Source organism: Gouania willdenowi, chromosome 8 (genome assembly GCF_900634775.1).
Source record: "Gouania willdenowi chromosome 8, fGouWil2.1, whole genome shotgun sequence".
In the NCBI taxonomy this organism is placed as follows: domain Eukaryota; kingdom Metazoa; phylum Chordata; class Actinopteri; order Blenniiformes; family Gobiesocidae; genus Gouania; species Gouania willdenowi.
The window spans coordinates 9,434,038-9,459,080 of NC_041051.1; the positions used below are offsets into that span (position 1 = coordinate 9,434,038).

At 37.1% G+C, this 25,043-nt stretch overlaps 1 protein-coding gene across 1 annotated transcript in view; it reads left to right on the plus strand.

Moving 5' to 3' along the window:
* Positions 1-13,087: 13,087 nt before the first annotated feature.
* The window catches only part of cacna1aa (calcium channel, voltage-dependent, P/Q type, alpha 1A subunit, a), a 133,234-nt gene continuing 121,278 nt past the window's right edge, over positions 13,088-25,043 (plus strand). The window contains 1 exon segment of the mRNA XM_028454776.1: positions 13,088-14,623. Within this exon segment, the coding sequence (XP_028310577.1) occupies positions 14,292-14,623 (332 nt within the window). The 5' untranslated portion in view covers positions 13,088-14,291.

Sequence of the window (25,043 nt, forward strand, 5' to 3'; positions counted from 1 at the left end):
AACGTGGTGCATTTTGGGGATTGTAGTCAATTGTTAGTTGTTCGGGAATAAATGTGATTTAAATCTATTTTAAAGTGTAAAATAACATCTACCTGTATATTTATTTTTATATCTAAAAGTTTAATATTGATGTGAGTATGTTTGTGATATCCATTGATAGACTGTTGAGCTTTTTTTTTCTTTTCTTTTTTTTTTACTTGTCCACACAATTACCGTAAATAATGTTTTTTTTTTTAACTATTTGAGTTTTATGGAAGCCCGTTTCCAATCACCAAGGAAAGTCATAATTATGAGTTAGAAAGTCATAATTATGAGTTAGTAAAGTCATAATTATGAGAAAGAAAGTCATAATTATGAGATAGGAAGTCATAATTAGGAGAAAGAAAGTCATAATTATGAGTTAGTAAAGTCATAATCATGAGATAGAAACAATTTTGGTACATCCATCTGTACGCATGGCACTGACCAGAAATCTCCATTTGTTGTTCAGTAAACTGAGCTACTTCAGCCACATCAGTTTTATCCTTTCAACGCCAGAGCCTCTTTTTGCTTAGTATCTTTTCAAGGTTGCGTTTACTCAGCATATTTATGTGAATTTGCAAGCAAACAAAGTATTTCATCATTTGTAAAGCCCCGTCTAATGTAGTCTTTGATAGTCTTATCAGCCATCTCTCACTGTCAGCTCACCACATGAACAAGCTGCTGTGAATGTGTTTAAGTATCTCATAATTATGACTTTCTATCTCATAATTATGACTTTCTATCTCATAATTATGACTTTACTAACTCATAATTATGACTTTCTTTCTCATAATTATGACTTTCTATCTCATAATTATGACTTTCTTTCTCATAATTATGACTTTCTATCTCATAATTATGACTTTACTAACTCAAAATTATGACTTTCTTTCTCATAATTATGACTTTCTTTCTCATAATTATGACTTTGTTTCCCATAATTATGACTTTCCTTGGTGATTTTTTTTTTTTAGTGGCGGAAACGGGTTTCCACAGAGTTTGGTATAAAAGTAAAGTGGATTTTTATTTATTTTGCATGTTGCATGGATTTGTTTTTTTTTTTTTAATTTTATATTTTGATAGGACTTCGAGATGACGGTTGTAATTTGCGCTATACAAATAAAGTTTAATTTAATTGCATTATTATTATTATTATTATTATTATTATTATTATTATTATTATTATTATTATTATTATTATTATTATTATTATTGTTATTATACGAGTTTAAAAATATTGAAAAATAATATTGAGATAGTCCAATCTAAACTTGCTCTAATAGCAAAATGATCTGTCTTTTGAGTTACCACATTTTCTTTTCTTTTTTTCTGTTTAGTTTTTGATTGATCATTGTATATTATGTTAAAGTGGTTCTTATTGATAATATTAATCAAAAAGAAAATGTGAAAATAATAAAAAACTTTTCTTTTTCTATTTTTTAATGGAATGTGGGGCTGAAAATGCAGGAAACGGACACATATTATCAACACTGCTCAAAATTAAAAAAAAAAACCCTTATGAAGATACTTACCAGCAGGAGTAATTAAAGGAAGCAATTAAATCAGATAACTTCATTTTAATATGAAGAAAAAGTCACGTGATGTAACCTATAGATAGTTTTATTTGGTAGTTATTGTTTTTCTAATTATATTTTTAACTTTTCCTCTATGCGCCGAGGGCTCTCTTTGTTTTACATTTAAATCAGTAACAATGTATGATTTTATTTTTTTATTTATTCGTTTATTTTTTACCGAACAGTAAAACAACGTTAAAGCCAATTTCTTATGTAAAAGCATCGCCTCATAGGGAATTTATTCATGTGCAACGTTGAAGGAGTAAATGCAGGAGTTGCAGTTGTTTATCTCTAACAGCAGAGAGCAGTATTCTTCCAATAACGCGTCATTCAGAGTGAAATAGTCGTTATTTTTTTGTTTTTGCACTCAATAAGCAAAGTTTGGTTCAAAATAGTTTAACTAACAAACTGTGGTGGCTACTTGCTCAGCATTCAGACATACTGGTGTTTGGTTGACTAAAGTACATACTACATACTGTACACATTGACCTACATACTTTATGTATAGAGATAAATTAGATGTGTGACTTTCTATGGATCTACTATTGTTCATGAAGGCCAATAACTACGGAAGCGGATTAGGGCCAATTTTGATGGAGAAAATAAGTTCAGGGAAATCGAGAATAAAGTCGAAATGTCGAGATTAAAGTTGAATTTTTGTGAATAAAGTTGAAATATAATGTCAAGATTAAGTCAAAAAAAGACGAAATTAAAGTTTAAAATAAACTAAAAAATACAATATTGGGAAGAAAAGGAAAATGAAGTCGAAAGTTTGCAAATAAAGTCATATCTATGGAAGCTGACTAGGGCCAATTCACCATATAGACAACAGTCTCCATTAAAACTGGCCCTAATCTGTTTCCGTAGCTCCTCAGTAGCCACAGACGGACTGAATGCTCCACCTCTTCCAAACATCACTGTTTTTTCCTTCTCAACAGAGTATGTTTTTGCCAATATCTCTTCAAACTCCTAAAAGAGATTACAATGCTGTGTTTGTGAGCTGAAAAAAAAAAAAAAAAAAAGAATCTCTTTGTTATTAAACCCAACTTTAAAGTATAGTTTAACACATTCATCGATACACGGCATTTTGTAGACGACCATGATCTGCTGTTTGTCATATGGTGAATTGGCCCTCGTCAGCTTCAGTAAATTTGACTTTATTACAATAAACCTTCAACTTTTATCGCAATATTGCATTTTGAGTTAATTCTCAAAATTTGAAACTTATATTTTAACTTTATTCTCGCAATTTCAACTTTAATCTCAACAAGAAAAATTATTTTCTCCATCAAAACTGGCCCTAATCCGCTTCTGTAAGTAACAGACATCCATGCAGGTAAGACAGTAAAATCAATCTATATACACATTCCACTTTTCAACATTATGACAGATAGTATGAACATGATTAATAAGCAAACCAATAGAAAAAATTAATGCGACGCAATTTGAACTATTCATTTGCAAGTGATAATATACAACCAGTGTGTAGTGAATGGTTTGGAAAAGCAATGGGAAGGTAAAGCTTTTGGGGAAAGGAGGAGAGAAGCAAGTTGTGCAGACACATGTTGTGGTGACTTCATATTTCCTGCCCTACTTTCCACTGAGGACAGCTCACCCCTTGCTGCTCATCCCTCCATTTGGTTTCTAGATAAACTGTTACTAGAATAGTGGCTTACGTCCAAAGTAGACACAAAAAGAGAAGAAACAAAGACACTGAAATGGACATTTGATATACAATAAATTAATAATTAAACATTACATATTGATGATATTGAAAATTATGACATTGATGTATGTTATTGCTATCAGTAATGTATATGCTGTCACATTAATGAATTTGTCAATGTCAATATTTTGATGCAAAAGAATAATGTGCATTTGAATCTAATTAAGAATGCAATGGTTGTGTTAGAGCAGGTGTAATAACCACCTTTTAGTTCAGGAGCTCAATACTGTACAAACCAGTGTGATCTCAACATAGGCCACAGATTGTCATTAATATTAAAAGAAAACGTTAAACATTAAATTTTTTAGGAAAAAGACCAATTTCAACATTGATGTGCCCTTGTTTGCACTTACAGGTATAAATAACATATTAAGTATATGAGACAATATCCAAGCATTAAGATAAGATAACCTCTATTAGTCCCACAAAGGGGACATTTGAAGATTTCCAGCAGCAGATAAATAAAAGCATAATAAAAAACCATTTTAGAAAAATGGAAAAAGGAATGAAACAGCATAATAACTTAATTAAGTGACCTTAAACTGAAATTAACTAACATTTAGTAGAATAATTGGAGGCAATTTGCAGAATTTCATCAATTTGAGATTAAGAAATCACAGCCATTATGTGATATAAGCATGGGAAATTTGTATCCATGTGTATTTGGAGGGTATGAGAGATCTACAAATGAATTATTTTGTAATTTACACAATGACACATGCTTTATTTTGTCATTTTCTCCTCTGGGCCAAATTAGATGCTCTAAAGCAGTGGTTCTCAATCTTTTTAGCCCACGACCCCCAAAATAAAGGTTCCAGAGACCTATTTATTTAATTGAATAATATCCACTGTTAACCAGAAGGTTCATTAATATTTGTGTCATAGTATATAGTAATTTTAAAGATGTAAATCCTTGTTTTAATCAGAAAAAAATGGGTTAAAAGTGACCAAAAATGGTGGAAAATGTGGTGAAATGGGATTTTAAAAACCACAGAAATTGGTTAAAAGTTGCAAATTAGAGTGGCCAAAAACAGACTGAAAGTTGTAAAAAAAATGGCTCAAAGTGACAATATTGGAACAATTAGTTTAAAATAATGGTCATGACAAATCGCAAATAAGCAAAAAAGAAATCATGAAATATGGTGAAAAGAAATAACTTGAAAGTGGAAAAAAGTGTAAAGAAAAGGCATTGAAATTTGATGGAGAAGTTGCAGGGAGTAATGTAGCAAAAATGCATTAAAAGAAGCAAAAATGTGGCAAGAAAAAGTGATGAAAATAGGCTAAAATATGGCAAATTTAGTGTAGTTGCAGAAAACGGTTGAAATGAGCTCAAATTGTTCCAAAAATATTCCTAGTTTCTTAAAGGCATCTGGTGACCCCCTCCCAGTGTCTCTCGACCTCAAGTTTCAGAACCCCTGCATGAAAGGGCCAGATTTGGCCCCCGGGCCTTGAGTTTGACACGTGCGTACGAGTGTCTTCTGTTGGCCTGTTGGTTACGGAGTGTTCACATCGACCACTAACTAATTCATACACTCTCACTGACTAACACACTCCACTGAAATATGTTGATGTTCAGTAAAGCATTCATGGAGCCGTGATGAGTGGCTTGGCTTCATAACTTGGTGCTCATTTATTGCTTCTGTGAGCCACTGAATTACTGGAGCCTTTATAATGGCTCTTGTTGAATCAGGTGATTTAATGGGAAGTCACCAGAAAAATGCCTGTCTATAGTCATAGAACAATATGACTTACCTCCCCTGAGACCCCAGCCATTTAAATAACCTCTGTAATCTAAAGAAGTGCATTTGTCCCACTTATCCACGCTGTAAACAATATTTGCTGAAGTTTGTAGTGAGTGAGTTTTGCAGGTTTACAAAGTGTGCAGCAGGTCTGCATGCAGCAGGAGGACCAGGTTCAGCAGGGGCGGAGTGCTCTACATGCTTCCAGCCATTGAATTATTCAGCTTTATGAATCATTGAGTCACGACACTCCTTTTTAGGTCCTTGCCTTTGCCTCAGAGCTCCAGCCTTGGAGATGCTGCCTCTTTGAAAATCTGAGAGAAAAGAAATACAACAGAGCAATATTATAGAGATACTTTTCAACCCCAAGGTGATGGTTTTCAACCACATAGCTACTGTATGGACCTCAGATCTATAACCATAGCTGTGTCATAACTATTCATTTGGAATAATATAACCATTAAAATCATTAAAAGTTACCCACATCCTATTCGGTTGAATCGTTTGTATAGATTTCTTTACATTGTCCTCCTTCCATACTGATTTTAAAAATGCAAACAGAGGTAAGGATTAGGCTTAACTCTATGAAGACCTTCAATTTCAACACTTCTATGAACAACAATCCTAAGGTCCTAGGAGTTGTCATCAGGTTTCATCCGTGGGGGATGCAAGGGATGCGACACCCGCACTTTCATAAAAACTAAAAATCACCCCCCTCACTTTTTACAGAGAGATTCATTGTTGAAAACGTAGTGGTCAAGTTGGATTGATTGAATGGTGATCAAGCCAATCACAGCCAGCCATTTGACGAAGCCACTGTTTCGAGAAAGTAAACAAAGAGTTAACAGTGATGAATGCAAAAGTCCAAAAAAAAAGGTCCATAAGTGGCAAAAAACATGGCTAGAAAGTGACTGAAATGGGCCAAAAACGGTCGAGAGTGGCAAAAAAAAATTGTCTAAAAAAAAGAAAGGAACCTGGTGGGATGTAATGGCAAAAGGTAAATGAAATGAGCAAAATGTGGTAAACAACAGTGAAAAAGGGCAAAAATGTGGAACAAAAAAAATGCACAGTGTAGGGAAATACGGAAAAAAATGTCATTTATTAGGCAAAAGGTAGCTTATTTGGATGAAAAGTGGCAAAAATAATGGTAAAAAAAATGGTGACAAAAATGGTATGAAAATGTCAAAAACAATTTGCAAAAATTGACAAAATGTGCAAAAAATGTATATTTATTGGCCAAAGGAAACTAAAGTTTGAAGAAAAAAAGTGTAATTTTTTTTGGAAAAGGGGCCAAAACGGGACAAAGGAAGTTGCGAAAAGGCCAAAGAAAAAGGTAAAAAGGGGTTAAAAGTTTCTTTTTCAAGGTTTTCTGGGGGAATATTAATTCAAATTAAGACATAAAGAACAACATGTTGAATATCATGGACTTAATAACAGCTTTATCATGGTTTTAGTAAATTAATTGAATAAAGTAAATTGGGAGTCGACGGTGGCCCTACCCTTAGAACACCCTCAGAAAAGTCTTCATGAATTGAACGTTAACACCACAGGTGTTGTGTCATCTTCTACCTCTTATCTTCTAGCACAGCTATTAGCATTATTGTAGCACAGCTTCCTTCCTAAAGTTCTTCTAACTCAGTCTGAATCATTTTTTCCCCCTTGTGACACAAACTGATGACTCACTTTCCAGGATGTGTACGTGTCAGCAGAACAGTGGTTTCTCCTATAGGGGCAGAGGTATAAAGAGTACTGATATATTCTACTCAAGTAGAAGTACTGTTACTTGATGAAGAAAGTCATACATAAAATACTCAAGTAAAAGTAAAAAGGAGCTCAATTAAATAGTACTCAAAATAAAAATTACTAGTTACTTTTACACTCCCCAACGTTTATTTTTGGTAATAAATATTCCTATGGCTCCCTTGCATACAGTAAACATCTCATGTATAAACTTAAAAAAGAAGAGACCAAATATTGCACAATTGGAACTTCATTTGTTTTCCACAAAGGCATCTGTATAAAATAAAATGTTTGTCAAAATGTACAATTGGTTTTCAAATTAAGTAACACCAATAAATTCAATTCAAAATAAAAAAAACAATTCTCAGGCTCTAACTATAGCTACATTTAAAAACTCTATAACTGAGAAAATTAACCAGCATTCATTGCTGTAGTGGTGCGGTGCATTACGTTAAATCTGATTGGTCGGCTATGATGTGATGCATTTGATTGTTGTCTGGTTGTCATCTTTTGTAGTTTCACAATGTTCAATCATTTTAAAACAAAAAATTAACGGTCGGGTGTGGAAATGTAACAAATGACTTTACTTCTTTTAAAATGTACTTAGGTACAAGTAAAATGAACCAGTAACGTGAGTGCTTGTAATCCGTTACTTTCATGACTTTATAGGGGTATGTGAACACACTGCTGTGGCTGTGGGAAAACATTTATTACAGAATTTCAAAGACAACATGATTAAGTTCCCTGTCATGCATTTATTTCAAACAAGATACGTGGTACAAATTTTCCAATGCATGAGTAACAAATTCTTCTTAAAGACACATCAAATGGAAGAAGATATGAAATCTAGAATGGCCAAAACGTCTTTAATTAAAGTAAATGCCTTAAATCCTGAGTTACTGTTGCGCTATCGGCACAGGAGAGAATGTAGGGACTTATACCACATTCAAATAACAGACAACAATTGGGTAATCATGGTATGACTAAAAAAAAAAAAAACGGCTTTGACTAGGGCAGGGGGTCTCAACCTTTGGGTCAGGACCCTTTGTCGGGTTGTGAGACACTGGGAGGGGGTCTCCAGATGCTTTCAAGAAACTAAGATTTTTTTTTAACAATTTAAACCCATTTTTGCTTATTTTTACCCTTTTTCGGCAACTACACCAAACTTGCCATATTTTAACCTATTTTCATCACTTTTTCTTGTCCTATTTTTGCTCTTTTTAATGCATTTTTGCTACATTAATTCCATTTCTGTCACTCCTCCATCAAATCCCAAAGCTTTTTCTGTACATTTTTTCCACTTTCAAGACATTTTGGGCACTTATGACCCATTATTTTCCTTTTAACCCCTTTTCATGATATGTAATGCCCATTATTTGCCAGTTGAAACTAATTTTTCTTAAATTTTTATAACTATTAACCAATTTCTGTGGTTTTTAATTTTTTCATTTCACCAACTTTTCCACAATTTTAGTCACTTTTAATACCTATCATTTCTGATTACAACAAGGGTTTACATCTTTAAGATGACTAGATAATAGGGGCGCAAATAATAATAAACTTCCTGGATTAAAATGGATAATATTCAGCAAAATAAATAAATGTGACTATCACAGATTCATAGAACATTTTTCTGTCATGGATGGGCCTCAAAACGCTCCCCCCTTTATTACGTTCTTCAATGTTTACGTCTGTGTTCAACCACCTCCAGGTACAGTGGGGGTCCCCGGTCTCTGGCACCTTTATTTAGGGGGTCGCGGGCTGAAAAGGTTTCAAAATCACTGGACGAGGATAGACATGACAGGACAGGGTAAAAACCAGTATGACGTTCAACACTAAGTTACTCCCATTTAACTATTACTATGTCTCATCCTGTATACATGTTGTTTTTGTTGTGGCACTCTCCAGGGTCCTGAATCAATGTAAGACCCTGGAGAGGTCCTGAAATATGGAGGACGAGAAGTGCCATAATTAAATAAATAAATACACCGTTCATCGATTAATTAAAAGTGTCAATAATTAATTAAACATGCCAATAATTAATTAAATCCATTTTAAATTTAATTTTAATTTTGAAATATATGAAGTATAAATATTTCACTATTTATTTATTTCATAGTCTGGTGTTGCAGCACTTGATGAATTCATTTTATCTGTCAAACTCGCTCGTCAAAGTCTGTGGGGGCGGACTCCTAACACTTGATTGGTTACCGGCACATCAAGTCAAGCTAAATCGATCCCTGACAATGGATTGAGGCAGCGCTAGTAAACATTATTCTGATACACTGGGTGGCGCTACACAGTCTGTACGTTGGTTTCGTACGATATTCTCGCTTCTACATTCTCAGCGAGGTCTAAAATCTATTTCACCAACTCCCTGGTAAGTTCATAGACATCCTCCATTGTCGTAGCCGCTTTCCACGATTGGAAAGAGTAAAGACCAAAGCAATGGATTTAGACCAAAGCAATGGATTTGGCTGGATCAATATTAACCCCGCCTCCACAAACTGTGACGAGTGAGTTTGACAGATAAAAGTAATTCATGAAGTGCTGCAAAACCAAACCCTGAAATAAATAAATAAATAGTGAAATATTTATACTTCATACATTTCAGAATGAAAATTACATGTAAAAGGGATTGAATTAATTATTGACACTTTTAATTAATTAATGAAAGGTGTATTTATTTATTTAATTGCGGGACTCCTCGTCCTTCATACTGAAACAATGCAAGAATTCTTTCTTTCTTTCTTTCTTTCTTTCTTTCTTTCTTTCTTTCTTTCTTTCTTTCTCTTCCTGTGGTCACCCTTCCTCCTACGCCTGGAAGCCTAAGTGAACCCAAAGCCATCTGATCCCTGTCTGACATATCGAATAGACGTTTAAGGTCGCGCAGCCATCGATTGGCATTCTCATGTGCCAGCTTTCACCGCTGATTCAATCCTGTCAGAGAAGTGATTTAATTTAGCTGGTCACCCTTAAAACCAAGAGTGCTCGATCATCTCCCTCTCTTTGCAGAGTCAATCACTTTGGTTAAGAGGATGTTTTGCTGTGATGATTGTGGACTTCAGCACTTCCAATCCCTACAAGGCAGGTACATTTAGCATTTCACGCACAGGGTAAATCAGGGTGTTTTACATTATATAAGTCAAATATTCAGACAGGGATGGTAAAATAATCACATCAAACAGAAGAAAAAATAAAAACATGAAGACAATTTTTAAAACTCAACAGAAAAATCCATCAGGAACAAAGTCTAAAATAACAACAACAAAATCAGTGAGTTTGGCGCCTTTATTTCCAAAATAGTATAAAAGATTCAATAATACTGATAATACTGCATTAAACAGCATTTTCAGGTTTAAAGTTTCTAAGTTCTTAAATTCAATCATACCTCTTTTTTTGTAAATATGGTGCCTTTTCAACTTGAGATAATAAATACATTTACTTGCAATTTTAGTTATTTTATTAAAAAGCTAAAATTACATCAAGGGGAACAGAGTAGGCCCGGTGTCATGTACTGAGTTTTCATCGTAATGACATTATATGTGGACATAAATACAAATGCCCACATATGCGCACTATTGGAAAATGAATTTTTGCTAAAAAATAATTATAATTCATTTGTGTTTATTTTTTTTCAAAGTCAATGGACATGTGCTTTACTTGTTTATTGGATAGGGTTAGGGTTATAATCTCAGTACGGAGGTAAACTCAGTACGTGACACCGGGCTTTAATCTACACATGAAACAATTGTTTTTAAACAAATGCAACAAAAAGAAAAATAAAATAAAATAAATAAATAAAATGTATATAAATAAAATGTGTATATATATATATATATATATAAACATTTCTGCATTGTTGACTGACATTACCTCTTGTACAATGTGTGTGAGTTTTCTTACAGCCTATGGTAACACCTTGAATCGACTGCAGTGCTTTAAAGCAGTGGTTCTCAACTTGTTCAACCTGCAACCCTTAAAACAAAGATTCCAGAGACCGGAGCCATCTATAATGGGGAATAAAGGGCAGAGTTTTTGGGGCCCATCCATAAAGTCAGCAAAATGGTGGTCCATTGTTCTATGAATCTGTGATAATGACATTTATTTATTTATCTGTATAAGATGTTATCCTGGAAGTTTATTATTATTTCCATCATATATAGTCATCTTAAAGATGTAAATCCTTGTTTTAATCTGAAACAAAATGGCTTAAAAGTGACCTAAAATGGTGGAAAAGGTGGTGAAATAAGATTTTAAAAACCACAGAAATTTAATTAAAAGCAGCAAATTGGAGTGACCAAAAACGGACTGGAAAAAAGGGTTCAAAGTGTCAATATTGACTTAAAAGTGGCAGAAATGGGAGGAGGGGGGTTAGGCTAACGTTTTTTTTTTTTTTTTCAAAAGTAGGAACACTTTGTTTAAACTGGCAAATAATGGGCATGACAGATAGTGATTTTGGTTAAAATGGCAAAAATAAGCATTAAATCATAGTGAAAAGAGGTTAAAGGTGACAATAATGGGTCGACATACGCAATATTAGGTCGGAAAAGTGGTGAAAAGGATTTTTATGGTCTTTTAAAGGCATTGAAATGTGATACAGAAGTGACAGAAATGGGAGTAATGTATAAAATGCATTAAAGCTGATATCCGGTGTTTCTGAGAAACGTCTCGATGTCCCGCCCTATAACAGCTCCACTTCCTCCCACTGCCTCTGCCAATCTACCAGAAGCCACGCCTCTTCTTTTCTGCACGCGCATCGCGGAACATAACAAGGTCGCATTGATTTAGGTCTATGGGTCAGGTAAGAGCCAAAATCATATTTACCTGTTTGCTGTTGTGACGTGCGGCCTTGTTTCCGTGCACAGTTCCACATTGACTTTGATTGACAGTCTCAAAAACAGGAAATCTAAGCCTATTGGCTGGACGCAGATTTATTTAGCGCTTTTTTCGAAGAGGCGTGTTACAGAAACCTTTATTCATTCACACCAGTCACCTACACAGTCATACCTGTGGTGGTAAGCTACAATGTAGCCACAGCTGCCCTGGGACAGACTGACAGAAGCGTGGCTGCCATTTTGTGCTTACGGCCCCTCTGACCACCACCAACATCCATGCACAATTCAAACCCATTCATACAAGGCAATGTGGGTAAAGTGCCTTGCCCATGTACACAATGACAATGACTCAGATAGAGCGGGATTTGAACTCCCAACCCTTTGATTACTGGACGACCCACTGTTCCACGGTCGCCCTATAGTATATATTATATAGTATAGGGGTCTATAGGATGAAGGAGGGACTTATATACATTAATGTATATGAATGACCACCAGCAGTAAACCATAGTTTACACATTTCAAAAGAATTATACATAAACATAGATTTCTCAGAAACTCCTGATATCAGCTATAAAAGGAGCAAAATATGAGTTTATTGTGGTTGCAGAAAAAGGGTAAAAATAATATTATATATATTCTTAGTTTGTTGAAGGCATCTGGCGACCCCCTCCCGTGTCTTGCGACCCCAAATGGGTTCTTGACTCCAAGGTTGAAAACCCCTGATTTAATGGTGCGATGAAAAAACCCTGAGGTGAGGAGAGGGAGGATAGGAAGAAGATCCTCGACTCGGTTTCTGGATGGGAGGGAGGGTGGATAGCTCTCTCTCTCTCTCCGTCCATTAATTTCCAAATGTCTGTTTCTAATAATAGCCTCCTCTCTTTTACTCTCTCTCTCACATACGCGCGCGCGCACACGCACACAGTCCAGCACCTTTTCAAACAAAAAAAACAAACACAGGCACACCCGTCACGAGCTGTCTTTGGCGTGCACGCGCCGTCGTCGCTGTGCTCGCCATCATATCATTGTGAGCTTGTGTTGGGTTGCAGCTGTATCTTTCTGCATGACACACGCACACACACACACACACACACACACACACACACACACACACACACACACACACACACACACACACACACACACACACACACACACACACACACAGAGGCTATATTAAGCACACTTACACTTTTAAGTGTGTGTGTGAAACACACATTTGAACTATTGTTGAGCCTTTTTTAAAGTCATATTTGTATTTTGTTTAAGCACTACACTAACGTACGGGTTTTTGAAGGGGCACGTACAAAAAAACTGGCAACACACGATGCGTACATCAGTGACATAGAAGTTGGACGAGCTGCGTGCGTCATGCGCCTTGGCTGCGGAGCGGAGCGGCTCGTGCACGCGCCCAGAGACGCACACATTGATCCATTTCACAGAAGCACCTCCGACCTGGAAGCTGCAGGAAAACAGCCGTTCATCTCCGTCTGTTTCCCACCTCCCCATTCACTCTCCGGTCCGTCCGTCCGTCTGTCCGTCTGTCGGTCCCTCTCCTCCTCCTCCCCTCCCCCTCCCCCTCTTCCTCCTCACAGAGAGAGAGAGAGAGGGAGAGAGAGAGGCCTTGCGGTTCCCAATGAGAGGCAAAGGACGCTGTGACAGGACATCGGAGCTCCTCAGTGCGGACGGAGGTGGACTAATACCGGGGCGGGGATGCTGAAGGACTTTACCGGACGGATGGGTATCATGAGAGGGTGTAAGGCGGTGGACAACCGGTCGTCGTATCCTTGTCTTTGACGACGCACGTCTGTCCGTCCGTGCGTGTGTTCGCTCCTGGATGGCCGCGCAGGTGAGGGTTAGATGATGATGATCGAGGTGAGGGGAGAGGCTTTGAATTCATCTCATCTGAGGAAATGTATGCAACACCAGACAACGATGCCACTGAAAGGAGTCTTTTTTCCCGTTCCCCGCACTGTTTGAGATGCATTTTTAATTAAGAAAAAAAGGAAAAATGACGAAAGTCTGTGTTTTTCTCCTCCAGAGCGTTAAACTGGTTAAACATAGGTACAGGCAGGAGCCTCATCATCAAACATTTCATCCTAATGAATAAATACATCGAGTTTTTTTCTTCTTCCACCTTTTCTGCCATTTATGTTCTGGAAACGCCAAAATACCCCCAAACTACAAGGGTGAACATCAGTGACTGAGATGTTATGAGTTGTTTTTAAATCCTTTTTGACCGTCTATTTTGGGGCCTGGGGCGTTTTCTGTCATCATGGGGGAGAAGAAATGAATGGAAGGGGTTTTTGAGGCACTGGTGCGCTCCGATCCATGCGTGAACCATGGAAACCATAAACTCCTTACAATCTTTCCGTGATTTCATGTGAAGCGATTTTTTTCTTCTTCTTCTTCACGAATGAAGACCAAAACACCCCAACAGAGCAGCCAGTCCACCAACCATTTCCAGAGGAGGGTGTAAATGGGCGCCCTTGGGTGTTAGAGCTTGGGTGCAGGTGTTCAGCATTAGAAAAGACAACCGTTGTGCTTTAGAGACGTCCTGATCCAGATGGGATGTAATGTTGTGTGGCTGCACAGCTGAGCATTGGTCTCCTTCTGCACACTTTAGTGAGGACTGGCTCTCGGTGTCCATAGAATGGCGCGGTTCGGAGACGAAGTACCGGCCAGGTATGGCGGAGGGCCCGGTGGAGGGGGCCCCGGGGGCCGCGGCGGTAGCAGGCAAGGCGGACCCCATGGACACGGACACGGGCACGGACACGGGCATGGACACGCACACGGACACGGGCCACCCGCAGGGCCCGGAGCCCAGAGAATGTACAAACAGTCTATGGCGCAAAGAGCCCGGACAATGGCCCTCTATAACCCCATCCCTGTGCGGCAGAACTGCTTTACCGTCAACCGGTCGCTGTTCATCTTCAGCGAAGACAACTTTGTGAGAAAATACGCCAAAAAGATCACCGAATGGCCATATCCTTTACTTAAACACTGACTGTGTATAGGCTTCACGCACAGGTAAGGCCAGATGTGCTAAACAGCTGGTTCTCTCAATGTTCTTCATATGTGCTCCATCATTTAAGGTTGGACATCAAAAGGTCTCAGGTAAAATGCTGACTTTAGGATTCATAGGTATAGGTCTAAGACATGTCTCAAACTCATGGCCCGGGGGCCAAATCCGGCCCTTTAGAGCATCCATTTCGGGCCGCAGCATAAAGTAAAAATGACAGAGAAAACATGAATCACTGTGTAAATGAAACTCAACAATTGTCAAAATTCTTACAAAATACTTCAATTTTCCTCAAATTACTACATAACATTTCTCTTAATTAAATAGAAATTGGTCACAAAATCTAGAAAATTTAAAGCGAAGATCCTGTTGAGACTGATATTTGTCACTTATTGCTTGGATATTGGTGGTTTCTTACATATTTAGTACTTTATGTATACATCGATGTGTAAACTATGGTACAATAATGTTGTGGCCCACTTGAGATCCAACTGCTCCTTATTTGGCCCTTGAACTAAAATGAGTTTGAATGGTCTGAGATATTGTTGACCAGAGTCATTGTCACAGATGTTAACGTGTTCTCTGTGTTATGCGTTCATGGTAATGTCGGGGTGTCTAGCAGCGCCCCGCTGCTTTGTTGCTGATATCAGCATCTGCAGAGTAGGCACAGCCCCTATTTCAGATGGTATTGGAGAAGAGGGTTGTGTGTGTGTGTGTGTGTGTGTGTGTGTGATGAAACTCAAATACATGCATGTGTGTGTGTGTGTTTGTAAGTCATCTTTTGGATCTTTTTCTTCACCATCTTGTAGGGCTGGACGATATGGACCAAAACTCGTATCTCAATATATTTTTTTTTAAAATGGCGATATACTATATAAATCTTGATGTTTTTAAGTCAATAAAGTCTGACCAGAAAAACAATTCTGGGTTAAATTTGCTGATGCAAAATGCCACACACACACACAGCATTTATTAACAAACAGCAGCATAACATGTGCTACTTTAGTCTTTTTCTTCTCTAAGGGACAGCATGTGTCAGTGAGTTCTGTTGTGTGGCTTGTTTAGGGGAAGGTCTGGTTTAGAACACACTCAGAAATCCATCTAACTGTGCTTTTTATGCTGTTCTGAGAAGTAAAGAAAGCAGCGACTCCTAAAATAAGTATTTTAATACAAAAAGAGCTATAAGATTAAAATATATCTTTACAGGCGATATTGTAACTTTCAATATCACCATAATGGAAAACTCGATATGTCTTGAATCTCGATATACAGTATTGCCCAGCTCTAGTAACTTGCCTATTTTTGCACAATTAAATGATGAATAACAGCCATTTCAGCACCTACTTGCCCAATGATTACAAACTCTGATGAGATGAAGAAGATGCCCTGCTTCTGTTTAGTGTTTGCAATAACTTTTTTCCTGATTTTCAAAATTATTGATTGATTGATGTCTTTATTTTGAACATGTATAATGATTAATCGCAAGTAACCCCTTAGCTTATGTTATACATTTTGTCTCGTGTCTCGTCCAACATTAACCTTGAATTTACCTTTTTATTTATTTATTTCTGATGTTTTGCTTGTTTTAGAATTTGAATTTCCTCTTTTGGTGTATTTTAAAGAGTTGTTCCACAAATTATTCATGATGGATGAGAAAAAAAGTCAGAGTGCATATTAAAAAAAAACTATAATGTTAAAAAAATAAAAATAAACTGACAAATGTTTCTGTGTACCTCCTGAGAGGTGTTCAAGTACCCCTAGGGCAGAGGTCTGCAACCTGCGGCTCTGGAGCCTCATGTGGCTCTTTGACTCTTTTGCAATGGCTCCCTGTAGCTTTCAAAAAATATATTAAAATAATGAATTGCTATTTCTCACAGAGAGTATTGATTATTCATGACATTGACTTCAAATATAATTATGATAAAACCATTTTTTAACCTAAAAATAAATCATCTCCTGAAACCTCTACAGACCATCAACTTTACTTGCACCTGTGGCTGACCTTAGGTTTGAAATCCCTGTATGATAATTAACAAAAAGAATATTCTGGAACAAAATATAGTTTAATTTAATTTAGTTTAATTTGCATGCTTGATGTTGCGAGAAATGATCTCTTAGCATGTGTTGACTAACGTGATCATGTGGTGTAGCCCTTCAAATACATTAACTCGAAAAAATATCCTTTACACATAATGATTTGATAAAATTTGAACTGGAGAATTTAATACATTGTATTGTCTTTATTGAGAAAGTGTTTTTTTTTTTGGCTCCGGAAGGACTTTAATCCAGGTGAGATTAGACAAAATGGCTCCTTTGAGAGTAAAGGTTGCAGACCCCTGCCCTAGGGGTACACGTACCCCAGTTTGGGAACCACTGGTTTAGAAAATGAAAAATTATTAATTGCAACAGCAGAAATAGACCATTGATATGATCCACAAACACTTACACTTCTCCACTTACATGTGCGAAAAGGAATAAGAAGTGTTAATCCTAAGTACAACTGCTAATACAATGAATGATCCATATATCATTAAACAAACAATCTATATATTCATAAATAGTCCATAACTAATCATCAAAGCAGAAAGAAAACAACATAACTATGATGATTTCTAGATACAGCAGTGCATATGACTGTGTCTGAATGGTAGCTGAATACAGGCCTATCCAAAGTGTAACCTCCATGAGTAAATTATACAGATTCATGTGCTGACTAAATCATTTTCACATTGTTGGGCATCTGTTTGATGGCATTTTCTTTTGTCTCTTTAGTTGATTTGCATTGCCTTGAATTCCCATGAGATTAGTTTAATGTACCTTTTTTCCTGAGCTGCACAGTGAGCAACAGTCGGTTAAGGGACCGCTTTGATGCACAGGAAAAACAATCAGGTGGGAGGTTAGAGGAATTATTTTAGGGATGAAGCTAGGGCTGGGCAAAAAATCGATTTAATTGCATTTGTAGATAAAAACAATTTTTATTTTGCAAATTCGAGTTAATTTTTTTAATTTATTTTTTCCCACCACAGTCCTTTCAGACTTTTTTGCATTCCGATGTGAGCCAGCCCCCTCTTTGCTTACCCTTTGAGTAAGCTATATTTTAGGTATATATATATATATTTTAGGCTATATTATAGGTCAAATTTTTTATTCGCACTATGCTGAGATTCTAAGGGAAGAGTTTATTATTTTTTTAATTGTAATGTTATATATTATAAAATATGTAGTTATCTGATTTCTTAATCAGAAAATTGAAGCTACAGTGAAGGCGCTGTTGCACTTTTGCTTAAACCTGGGTTAAAGCTTGAAATTGTTGAAAGACAGAACCTCATTTACTTTTTATTAACTCCTGAGGACAATCACAGCAATAAAGTTGCACTTTTGTCAATATATCTGATGTCTGCAGTCATTTTTAAGGACATTAAAAAAAAAATAATCAAAAATCGAATCAAAATTTGAATTTTTCTTTAAAAAATTGGAGATTTTTTTTTAGGCAGAATCGCACAGCCCTTGATGAAGCCATGAAGCTCATCACTGAGTTCAGTTCAGGTAATTCACTGCTGAAACCTTTGAAAAAGGTTGAAAAAAGTAGAGTTTAGCAAATACACAACAGTGAAAGTTCCTTCTTAATTTATATTAGAATTAAAAAAAACTAGTCCAGTGCCCATCGGGAGTATGTATTCATATAGTGGAAGGAGCTTCAGTAGAGTTGTTGATTATGTCCAAATTAATATGTGTTTGAAGGTTGGATGTACAAAGAGGTGTACATACTCTGTACTCTGAAGTGTTATAAAGGGGGATTTTTGCAGGTGCAAAGTAAAATAGCGTGTGCGATTTCCCTGGTTTAATTCTATGAGACATGTGCATGATAAATGTTTTTTTCTGTAATGTATGTTTTTTTGAGTCATTTTGTGTGTTTTTGGAGCCTTTTTGTATATTTTTGTGCATTTCCGTTGTCGTTTTGTGTACTTTTTGTATAAATATTGTTAAGTTTTTTGTTTTAGTTTACTCATGTAGTATATTTTTATTATAAATACCTTATGTGTGGTGAGGGCGTGTTTTGAGATGTTTGTGTGTGGGCGTGTGTGTGTAACTCGCTACTCCTCCGTGGGCTCACACACTCACGCACGCGCTTCAGCTGCGCACATGCACGCAGTCAGTGACTCACATCAGGTTGAAATGTTTGTGTCTCACACCCAATACGTGAGACTTGAGAGCTTATTGTGACAGAGCCAACTATCTTCCTCTCTCTCACTCGTGTGTCGGCTTGGCTGTGTGCTCACACGCCTGGTGCTACTCCAGGTCTTCAGCGAGCGATTGGCTCTGGCCGCACACGTGACTTTAGCTCGCCAGTGCGATTGGCTCTGGCACGCACCGGAGCGGATCTGTGCAGTGATAGATGGTGCGTTAGCGCCCCCTGTACACTGAGGTCAAAAGCTGAATAAGTTTCACGTCTGGGTGAACTTGAATGTGCGGTCCGGGCAAAATAAAATAAAATTAAACGTTTTGAAATGACCAAATTACTCAAAGGCACCGCGTCAGGGAGATATTCGCTGCACAAACACACACACACACACACACACACACACACACACACACACACACACACACACACACAGACCTTTCTTGCTTTATAGTATAGATATAGATGACAGATTTCAAGGGCAGCTTTTTCCAGGGCTCTTATTGTGAAAGACTTGATATTAGGGATGGCATTCTGTGCTTGTGCTCTAATAAACTTCGTAATAAGCTTTGTCTTAACATGGCATGTTTCCATATGCTTTTAGTGAAATTTAACATAAAGAATGTTCCCCAATGAAAAATATATCATATTTTTAAGTTTTGGAGTTTTTATGTTTGGCACACTAAACCCTGATATTATTGCTGTCTTTTTAAACATATTGTACTTAGTTTGTATTCAGTGCCACTGATCCCATTTTTAAAACAACTAGGGGTAAAATAATATCCCAAATAAGATCCAAATTGTGATGTTAAACAATGTCTTTATAGTCAAAGGATTTTGATTTTGAAAAAAATATCTACTGAATTAGCTAATATTATGTACCTAACGCGGTTATTTATGCTTTGTCAAAAATCAAGGTATTGTTTCAGTAGATAAATGAGAAGATATTGTGTTTTTCCTCTTTTCACATCATAACCCTGGTCATTGCAGAGAATGAGCCAACAAAGGTGTCACTTTTATTTTCCTATTTTGCAAAAAGAGCTTCTACCACGTTCTAAACTGAGCAGACTCACTCAATGCCTGTATTGCTATAGCTATTAATGACTGAAATGTCCCTGCACAATGCTAACTGGACATCTGTTCATCTTGAAGTGACCAAAAACCAATTCCACCTTAGACCCTTTCATTAGGTGGAATAAAATGCGAAGAGCAAAATAAACTTAGTTGCTATTCAAAGGGTGCATGATCTAGATCTTTAAGACACGAGGAACCTTCCTGAGAACAGCTGATCAGCTGTTATGTTTGCTTAGCTTTTATACCTGCTGGAACGACTGAACTAATGGGAGCAGATATATGGAGAAGTTGGTGTTGTAGATCAGGGGTTTCCAAACTTTTGCTACTTCTCAGAACAGCATGAAAAACATAGTTGGATGGATGGACTAACAAGCCACACTACAGAACTCACTTGTGTTGTCCCTTGTAGGGGAAAAAGGCAAAAGTGACACAGATTGTGCAGCTGTTTGTTAATAAATGTGCTTGTATGGCATTTTGTTTCAGCAAATTTAAGCCTGAATTTTCTTTCTGGTCAGACTTAATTTGAATTCAATCATTATCCAGATTTATATCGTACGTATATTGCCATTTTGAGAAAAAATATTGAGATGCGAGTTTTGGTCCATATCGCCCAGCCCGAGGATGCACGTATCACGTAACGTAACGTAACAACGTTTGGCTGAAGAGATAGTTTCTCTGTCTGAGGCTACATAAGTGAGCTCTGCATCTGAGTCCTAGCTGCTGTCCATGGCTATGCTAGTAGCTCGGCTATCCACAGTGTACCACTGCTAGCATCTCGGTCCGCCGTAGCTACACCGTGAATATTACGTGTTGTTGTCTTTAGCAGGCGACGCTTCATCTGTGGGCTGACATTTATTTTATTCATTTTCATCGGTGAGCCGCGCACGATGAGTTAGGGCTGCTCGATTATAGAAAAAATAATAATCACGATTATTTTAGTCTTAATTGAAATCACGATTATTCAAACGATTATTTATTAACCAAAAAGTTTTTTAGTTTTGGTACAAAAAAAACACAAGATATATTCTTTAAACATCAATAAAATCCTTCAAACACTAAAATCAAGAATATTCACTTTTGCACAAAACCAAACAGTTCTTGTACGTGACGGGTCTTGCTGTGTTTCTCCTGTCATGTTTAAAAACCACTAGCAACAACTTTCCTCGTGTTAGCCTGTAGGCTAGCTTTGGCTTTGAGAGGGGCGGAGCTTGCATGTGCGTGGATTAAAGAACTCAAAGTTAGTATTAATAACATTTGTGTGCCAAGCTTTATTTTTTGCAGATATCCGAAATAGTGGGTTTGTTTTATTTAGCGAATGAAACGTGTAAAAAAATTATGTATTTATTTATTTTTCAATAATCGTTTTTTCTCGATTATGCAATTTTTGTAATCGTTGGGTGTAATAATGGAAATCGTAATCGAATTTTGATTAATTGAGCAGCCCTACAATGAATAAGTGACAGTCAGTCACAGGTGTAAATCAATCAATAAAATTTCTATTCCTAAAGTCTATGCTTGAGCAGGGCTACTGGTCAAGGAGGGAATTTTCTCACCATAGAGGTAGTCTTACAGAGGCCAATTTGTCATTTGTGGCAATGCATGGAGGCACCTGACTGCTGCTAGATTTATATTCTAGTTTGCAATGTTGTCACTATGTTTTTGATTTTCATACGTACACCTGGGGGTACCCGTATGCCACTTTGGGAACCTCTTTAGAGCAGTGGTTCTCAAACCTTTTTGGCTCAGGTACCCCCATTTTCTTATTTCTGGATCAAAGTACCCCTTTGGTCCAGCTACAACATTTTTCTCAGAACAATATATTAAAAAAGCATAATGACAGAATTTTAACACTCATTTTAAAGAATGTAACTTTGAAATGAAACAGTATTTAGTGCCTCCTGCATTGATTTATTTCTAGTCTTTCTACGGCTCTCCAGCAGAAGAATCGTGTTAGAAAACAAGATTTTTAGAGTAATTCGATAATTTAATGATTTTAACCCCTAATTTCATAACTCTACTAACCTATGTACAGTATATTGGGTTTTGTAACATTTTCTTACATTTTAAGGTCATTTAAAACATCAAACCTTGCTTCTCTCTACAGTAGTGTTTAGGCTTTGTATGTCACCACTACGCAGTGTTTTAAATCTCTGTGTAACTGGTTATGTCATTGTGGAAGTAGCTCCTTGGCCAGAAATGAAACTGACCCGTGTATTTTCAGTTCATGTTCATGATGATCATTTTGATTATTTGATGATCATTTTTTATTTATCAATTTTTCACTTTCTTTCAAGTACTCCCTGTACTGCCATCACGTACACCTAGGGGTACACGTACCCCCATTTGAGAAACACTGCTTTAGAGCAACTTGTGAAGTGGTTATTGTGAGGAAAATTTGATCTGACTGTGTAACAAGGAAATAGCCTCTTTACATTGGACAAAGATGTCCTGCTGTAGCAGAGGGCTGGAAAAACTGCAGCTTTTGTCTGTAGTTCTTGGTCTGTAGTGGTCAGTAACCACCAAAAATGGTCAAAGGAAGGAAAAGATGAATAATTATTATTATTTGTTCTGAAAGTGAAGTGTCAGGATACATCTTTTTTTGTAGTTTTAAGTGAATGGGTTGCTTTGGCATTCTATTGTGCAGGTGGTCATCTGTGTGAATGTAAAGGCGAGTTATTGTACTGATATTGTTGAGCTGAAGTGCTCAGTTAAATATCATGTTACTCTCTGAGACAGCAGGACTCTAAGGGTCATCCTATAAGTGCTCTGAAATGAAATCCATATCGGTTTTCTTATTCACCTTTGACCCAGTGGCTTCTGTGACTTTGGTCAGTTTCGATTACTTGTCAAACATTACTGTCACGCGTGTAATTTATTAGTTTTCCTTAACTTCATACTTTATACTTCTGCAGGAATCATACGCAACGTTTCACACAGTGCATGCACGCCATATGGTGTTAGCTGCGTCATCAACGTACACTGAAGTGCTTTTTTTCTCTGCTGCTGTAAATGGAGAGGAAGTCAATACGTGTTCTATATTTACCCGACTGAGCCAAACACGAAGAACGTAGAACTATTTATGATTTGCAGAAACAAAGGAGATAAGGTGGTATTGTTCATGTTGATGAGCTACAGTCAGCATCGTGTTGACGAGCAGCGTCACTGCATTCCACACCTGCAGCTTCTTCTGGACTGTTTACATTTAGAAAGTGTCTATTCGTACAGTTGCCGTACAGACGACCCCCAGTGCTATTGGTATGGTTACCGAAGTACACGTACATAGCGTCTTAGGGTTAGGGTTATGGTTATAACCCTATATCTCAACAATTTTTACGGTTAGGGTTTGGTTAGGGTTTGTCTGGATAGAATGTCGGTGTATTGATATGGCAACCGTACGTATAGCCACTGCCTTACATGTAAGCTTTTGCTAGCATAGCATAACTGTTTCTGAGGCTTGCACATTCTTGTCGTGTTGTATTTCTATGCTCTAATGTGACTGCGACAAACCACATAAGTATTGATTACCGTGGGCGACCGTGGCTCGGGTGGTAGAAGGTCGTCTTCTGATCGAGAGGTTGGGGGTTCGATCCCAGTACCTGACTATGTGTCGAAGTGTCCTTGGGCAAGACACTGAACCCTAAGTTGCTCCCAGTGGTCGACTAGCGCCTTGCATGGCAGTCCTGTCCCACTGGTGTGTGAATGTGAGAGTGATTGGGTGAATGAGCTGATATGTAAAGCGCTTTGAGACTGCTTCAGTGTGGTGATAAAGCGCTATATAAATCAAGTCCATTTACCATTTTTTTTTACCATTATTAGAACGGTGCCACCTATTTATAATAAACAGACAAGTGCTATAACCTAGCTAATCATCAGCAATGTTAAAAGTCCAAATTTCACTACTGAACGCAACATTTTTAAATCAGTTTTCAATTAGTTTTAGTAGTTTTCTCCTTTATCTGCAGGACTGCCATAAACTCTATACAAAAGCTGTCGAAAGTATAAAAAACAAGTTAAATGCTTTGAATTATCATCTACTTGGTTTACTATTCAATTTCTTGGTGTTTTGGGAAGGGCATGACAGATGTTTTAATAATATTATCATCCTTTATTCAACACTTTACTGTGAAATTTAGACTCTCAAGGTGACAATCAGCTCACACTCCCCAAGTTTCGAACCTGGTCCCTCTAGTCCTGTGATCCACCAGGCCACCACTTCCTTTGTGAGAGTTTGAGCTGGAAAAAGTTGCCAAAAACATAAAATGCTATCTCTGTTTTTTTTTTTCAAGAAGTAAAGTAATGGTTGTGTACTAAAATGATGCATTCATTGTTAAATACATTTTGTCTAACAGAGCTGCAAAAACCTTCCATATGCAAAAGCGGATATGTTTAGCTTAAAGCTGCAGTATGTAGAATCATATCCTCGTGGACGCGCACAACTGTGGAGCTCCTAGCGACTTTTTACTCAATAGAGACTAGTGACAAATGTAGGGACTTTATATTGTGTTATTGGAGAGTTTTCAAATGTTTTAGAGACATGAAAGTACATTTAACTCTGTAGTTGCTGCCCTGAACACCTTGGATATGCTTCTCTTAGGTTTACAAGCAATGTATCCCGTCTGTTCACACTCTCCCTTTGACACCGGTACATGGGGCTTTACTTTGTACTTTACTACAACAACAACAGAGTCGTGTCACACTCTTTCTTCTTTCTTGGTTATTGGCGTGTTGCAACCAACTTGAATAGGTGTACATCGCCACCGACTGTACATGTTTTATTTCATTACTTTAAAGCTCTTCTCACCCACATCCTTCTTAGCTTATCTTTACATCCTAAGGCACACTGAATTGCGTCACAGTCCTGGATTTCTAAAGCCTTTATATAGGTCCAAGAGAAGATGCAAAATGACACTGTTAACCCTGAACACTTTGAATTACAATATGCTCAAAGGTGATTATAAAATTTTTAACCAAATGAAGCCAAAAAAAAAAAACTTACATACTGCAGCTTTAACTCTACAGAAAGTTTTGACTTTAGACTGCTGACTTTTCCAGAATGATGTATGAAGAAATGTCAGTTGCTACTGTATGCTGATGATGCTGTCAAAGCCCTTTGATTACTCCTCTGTAAA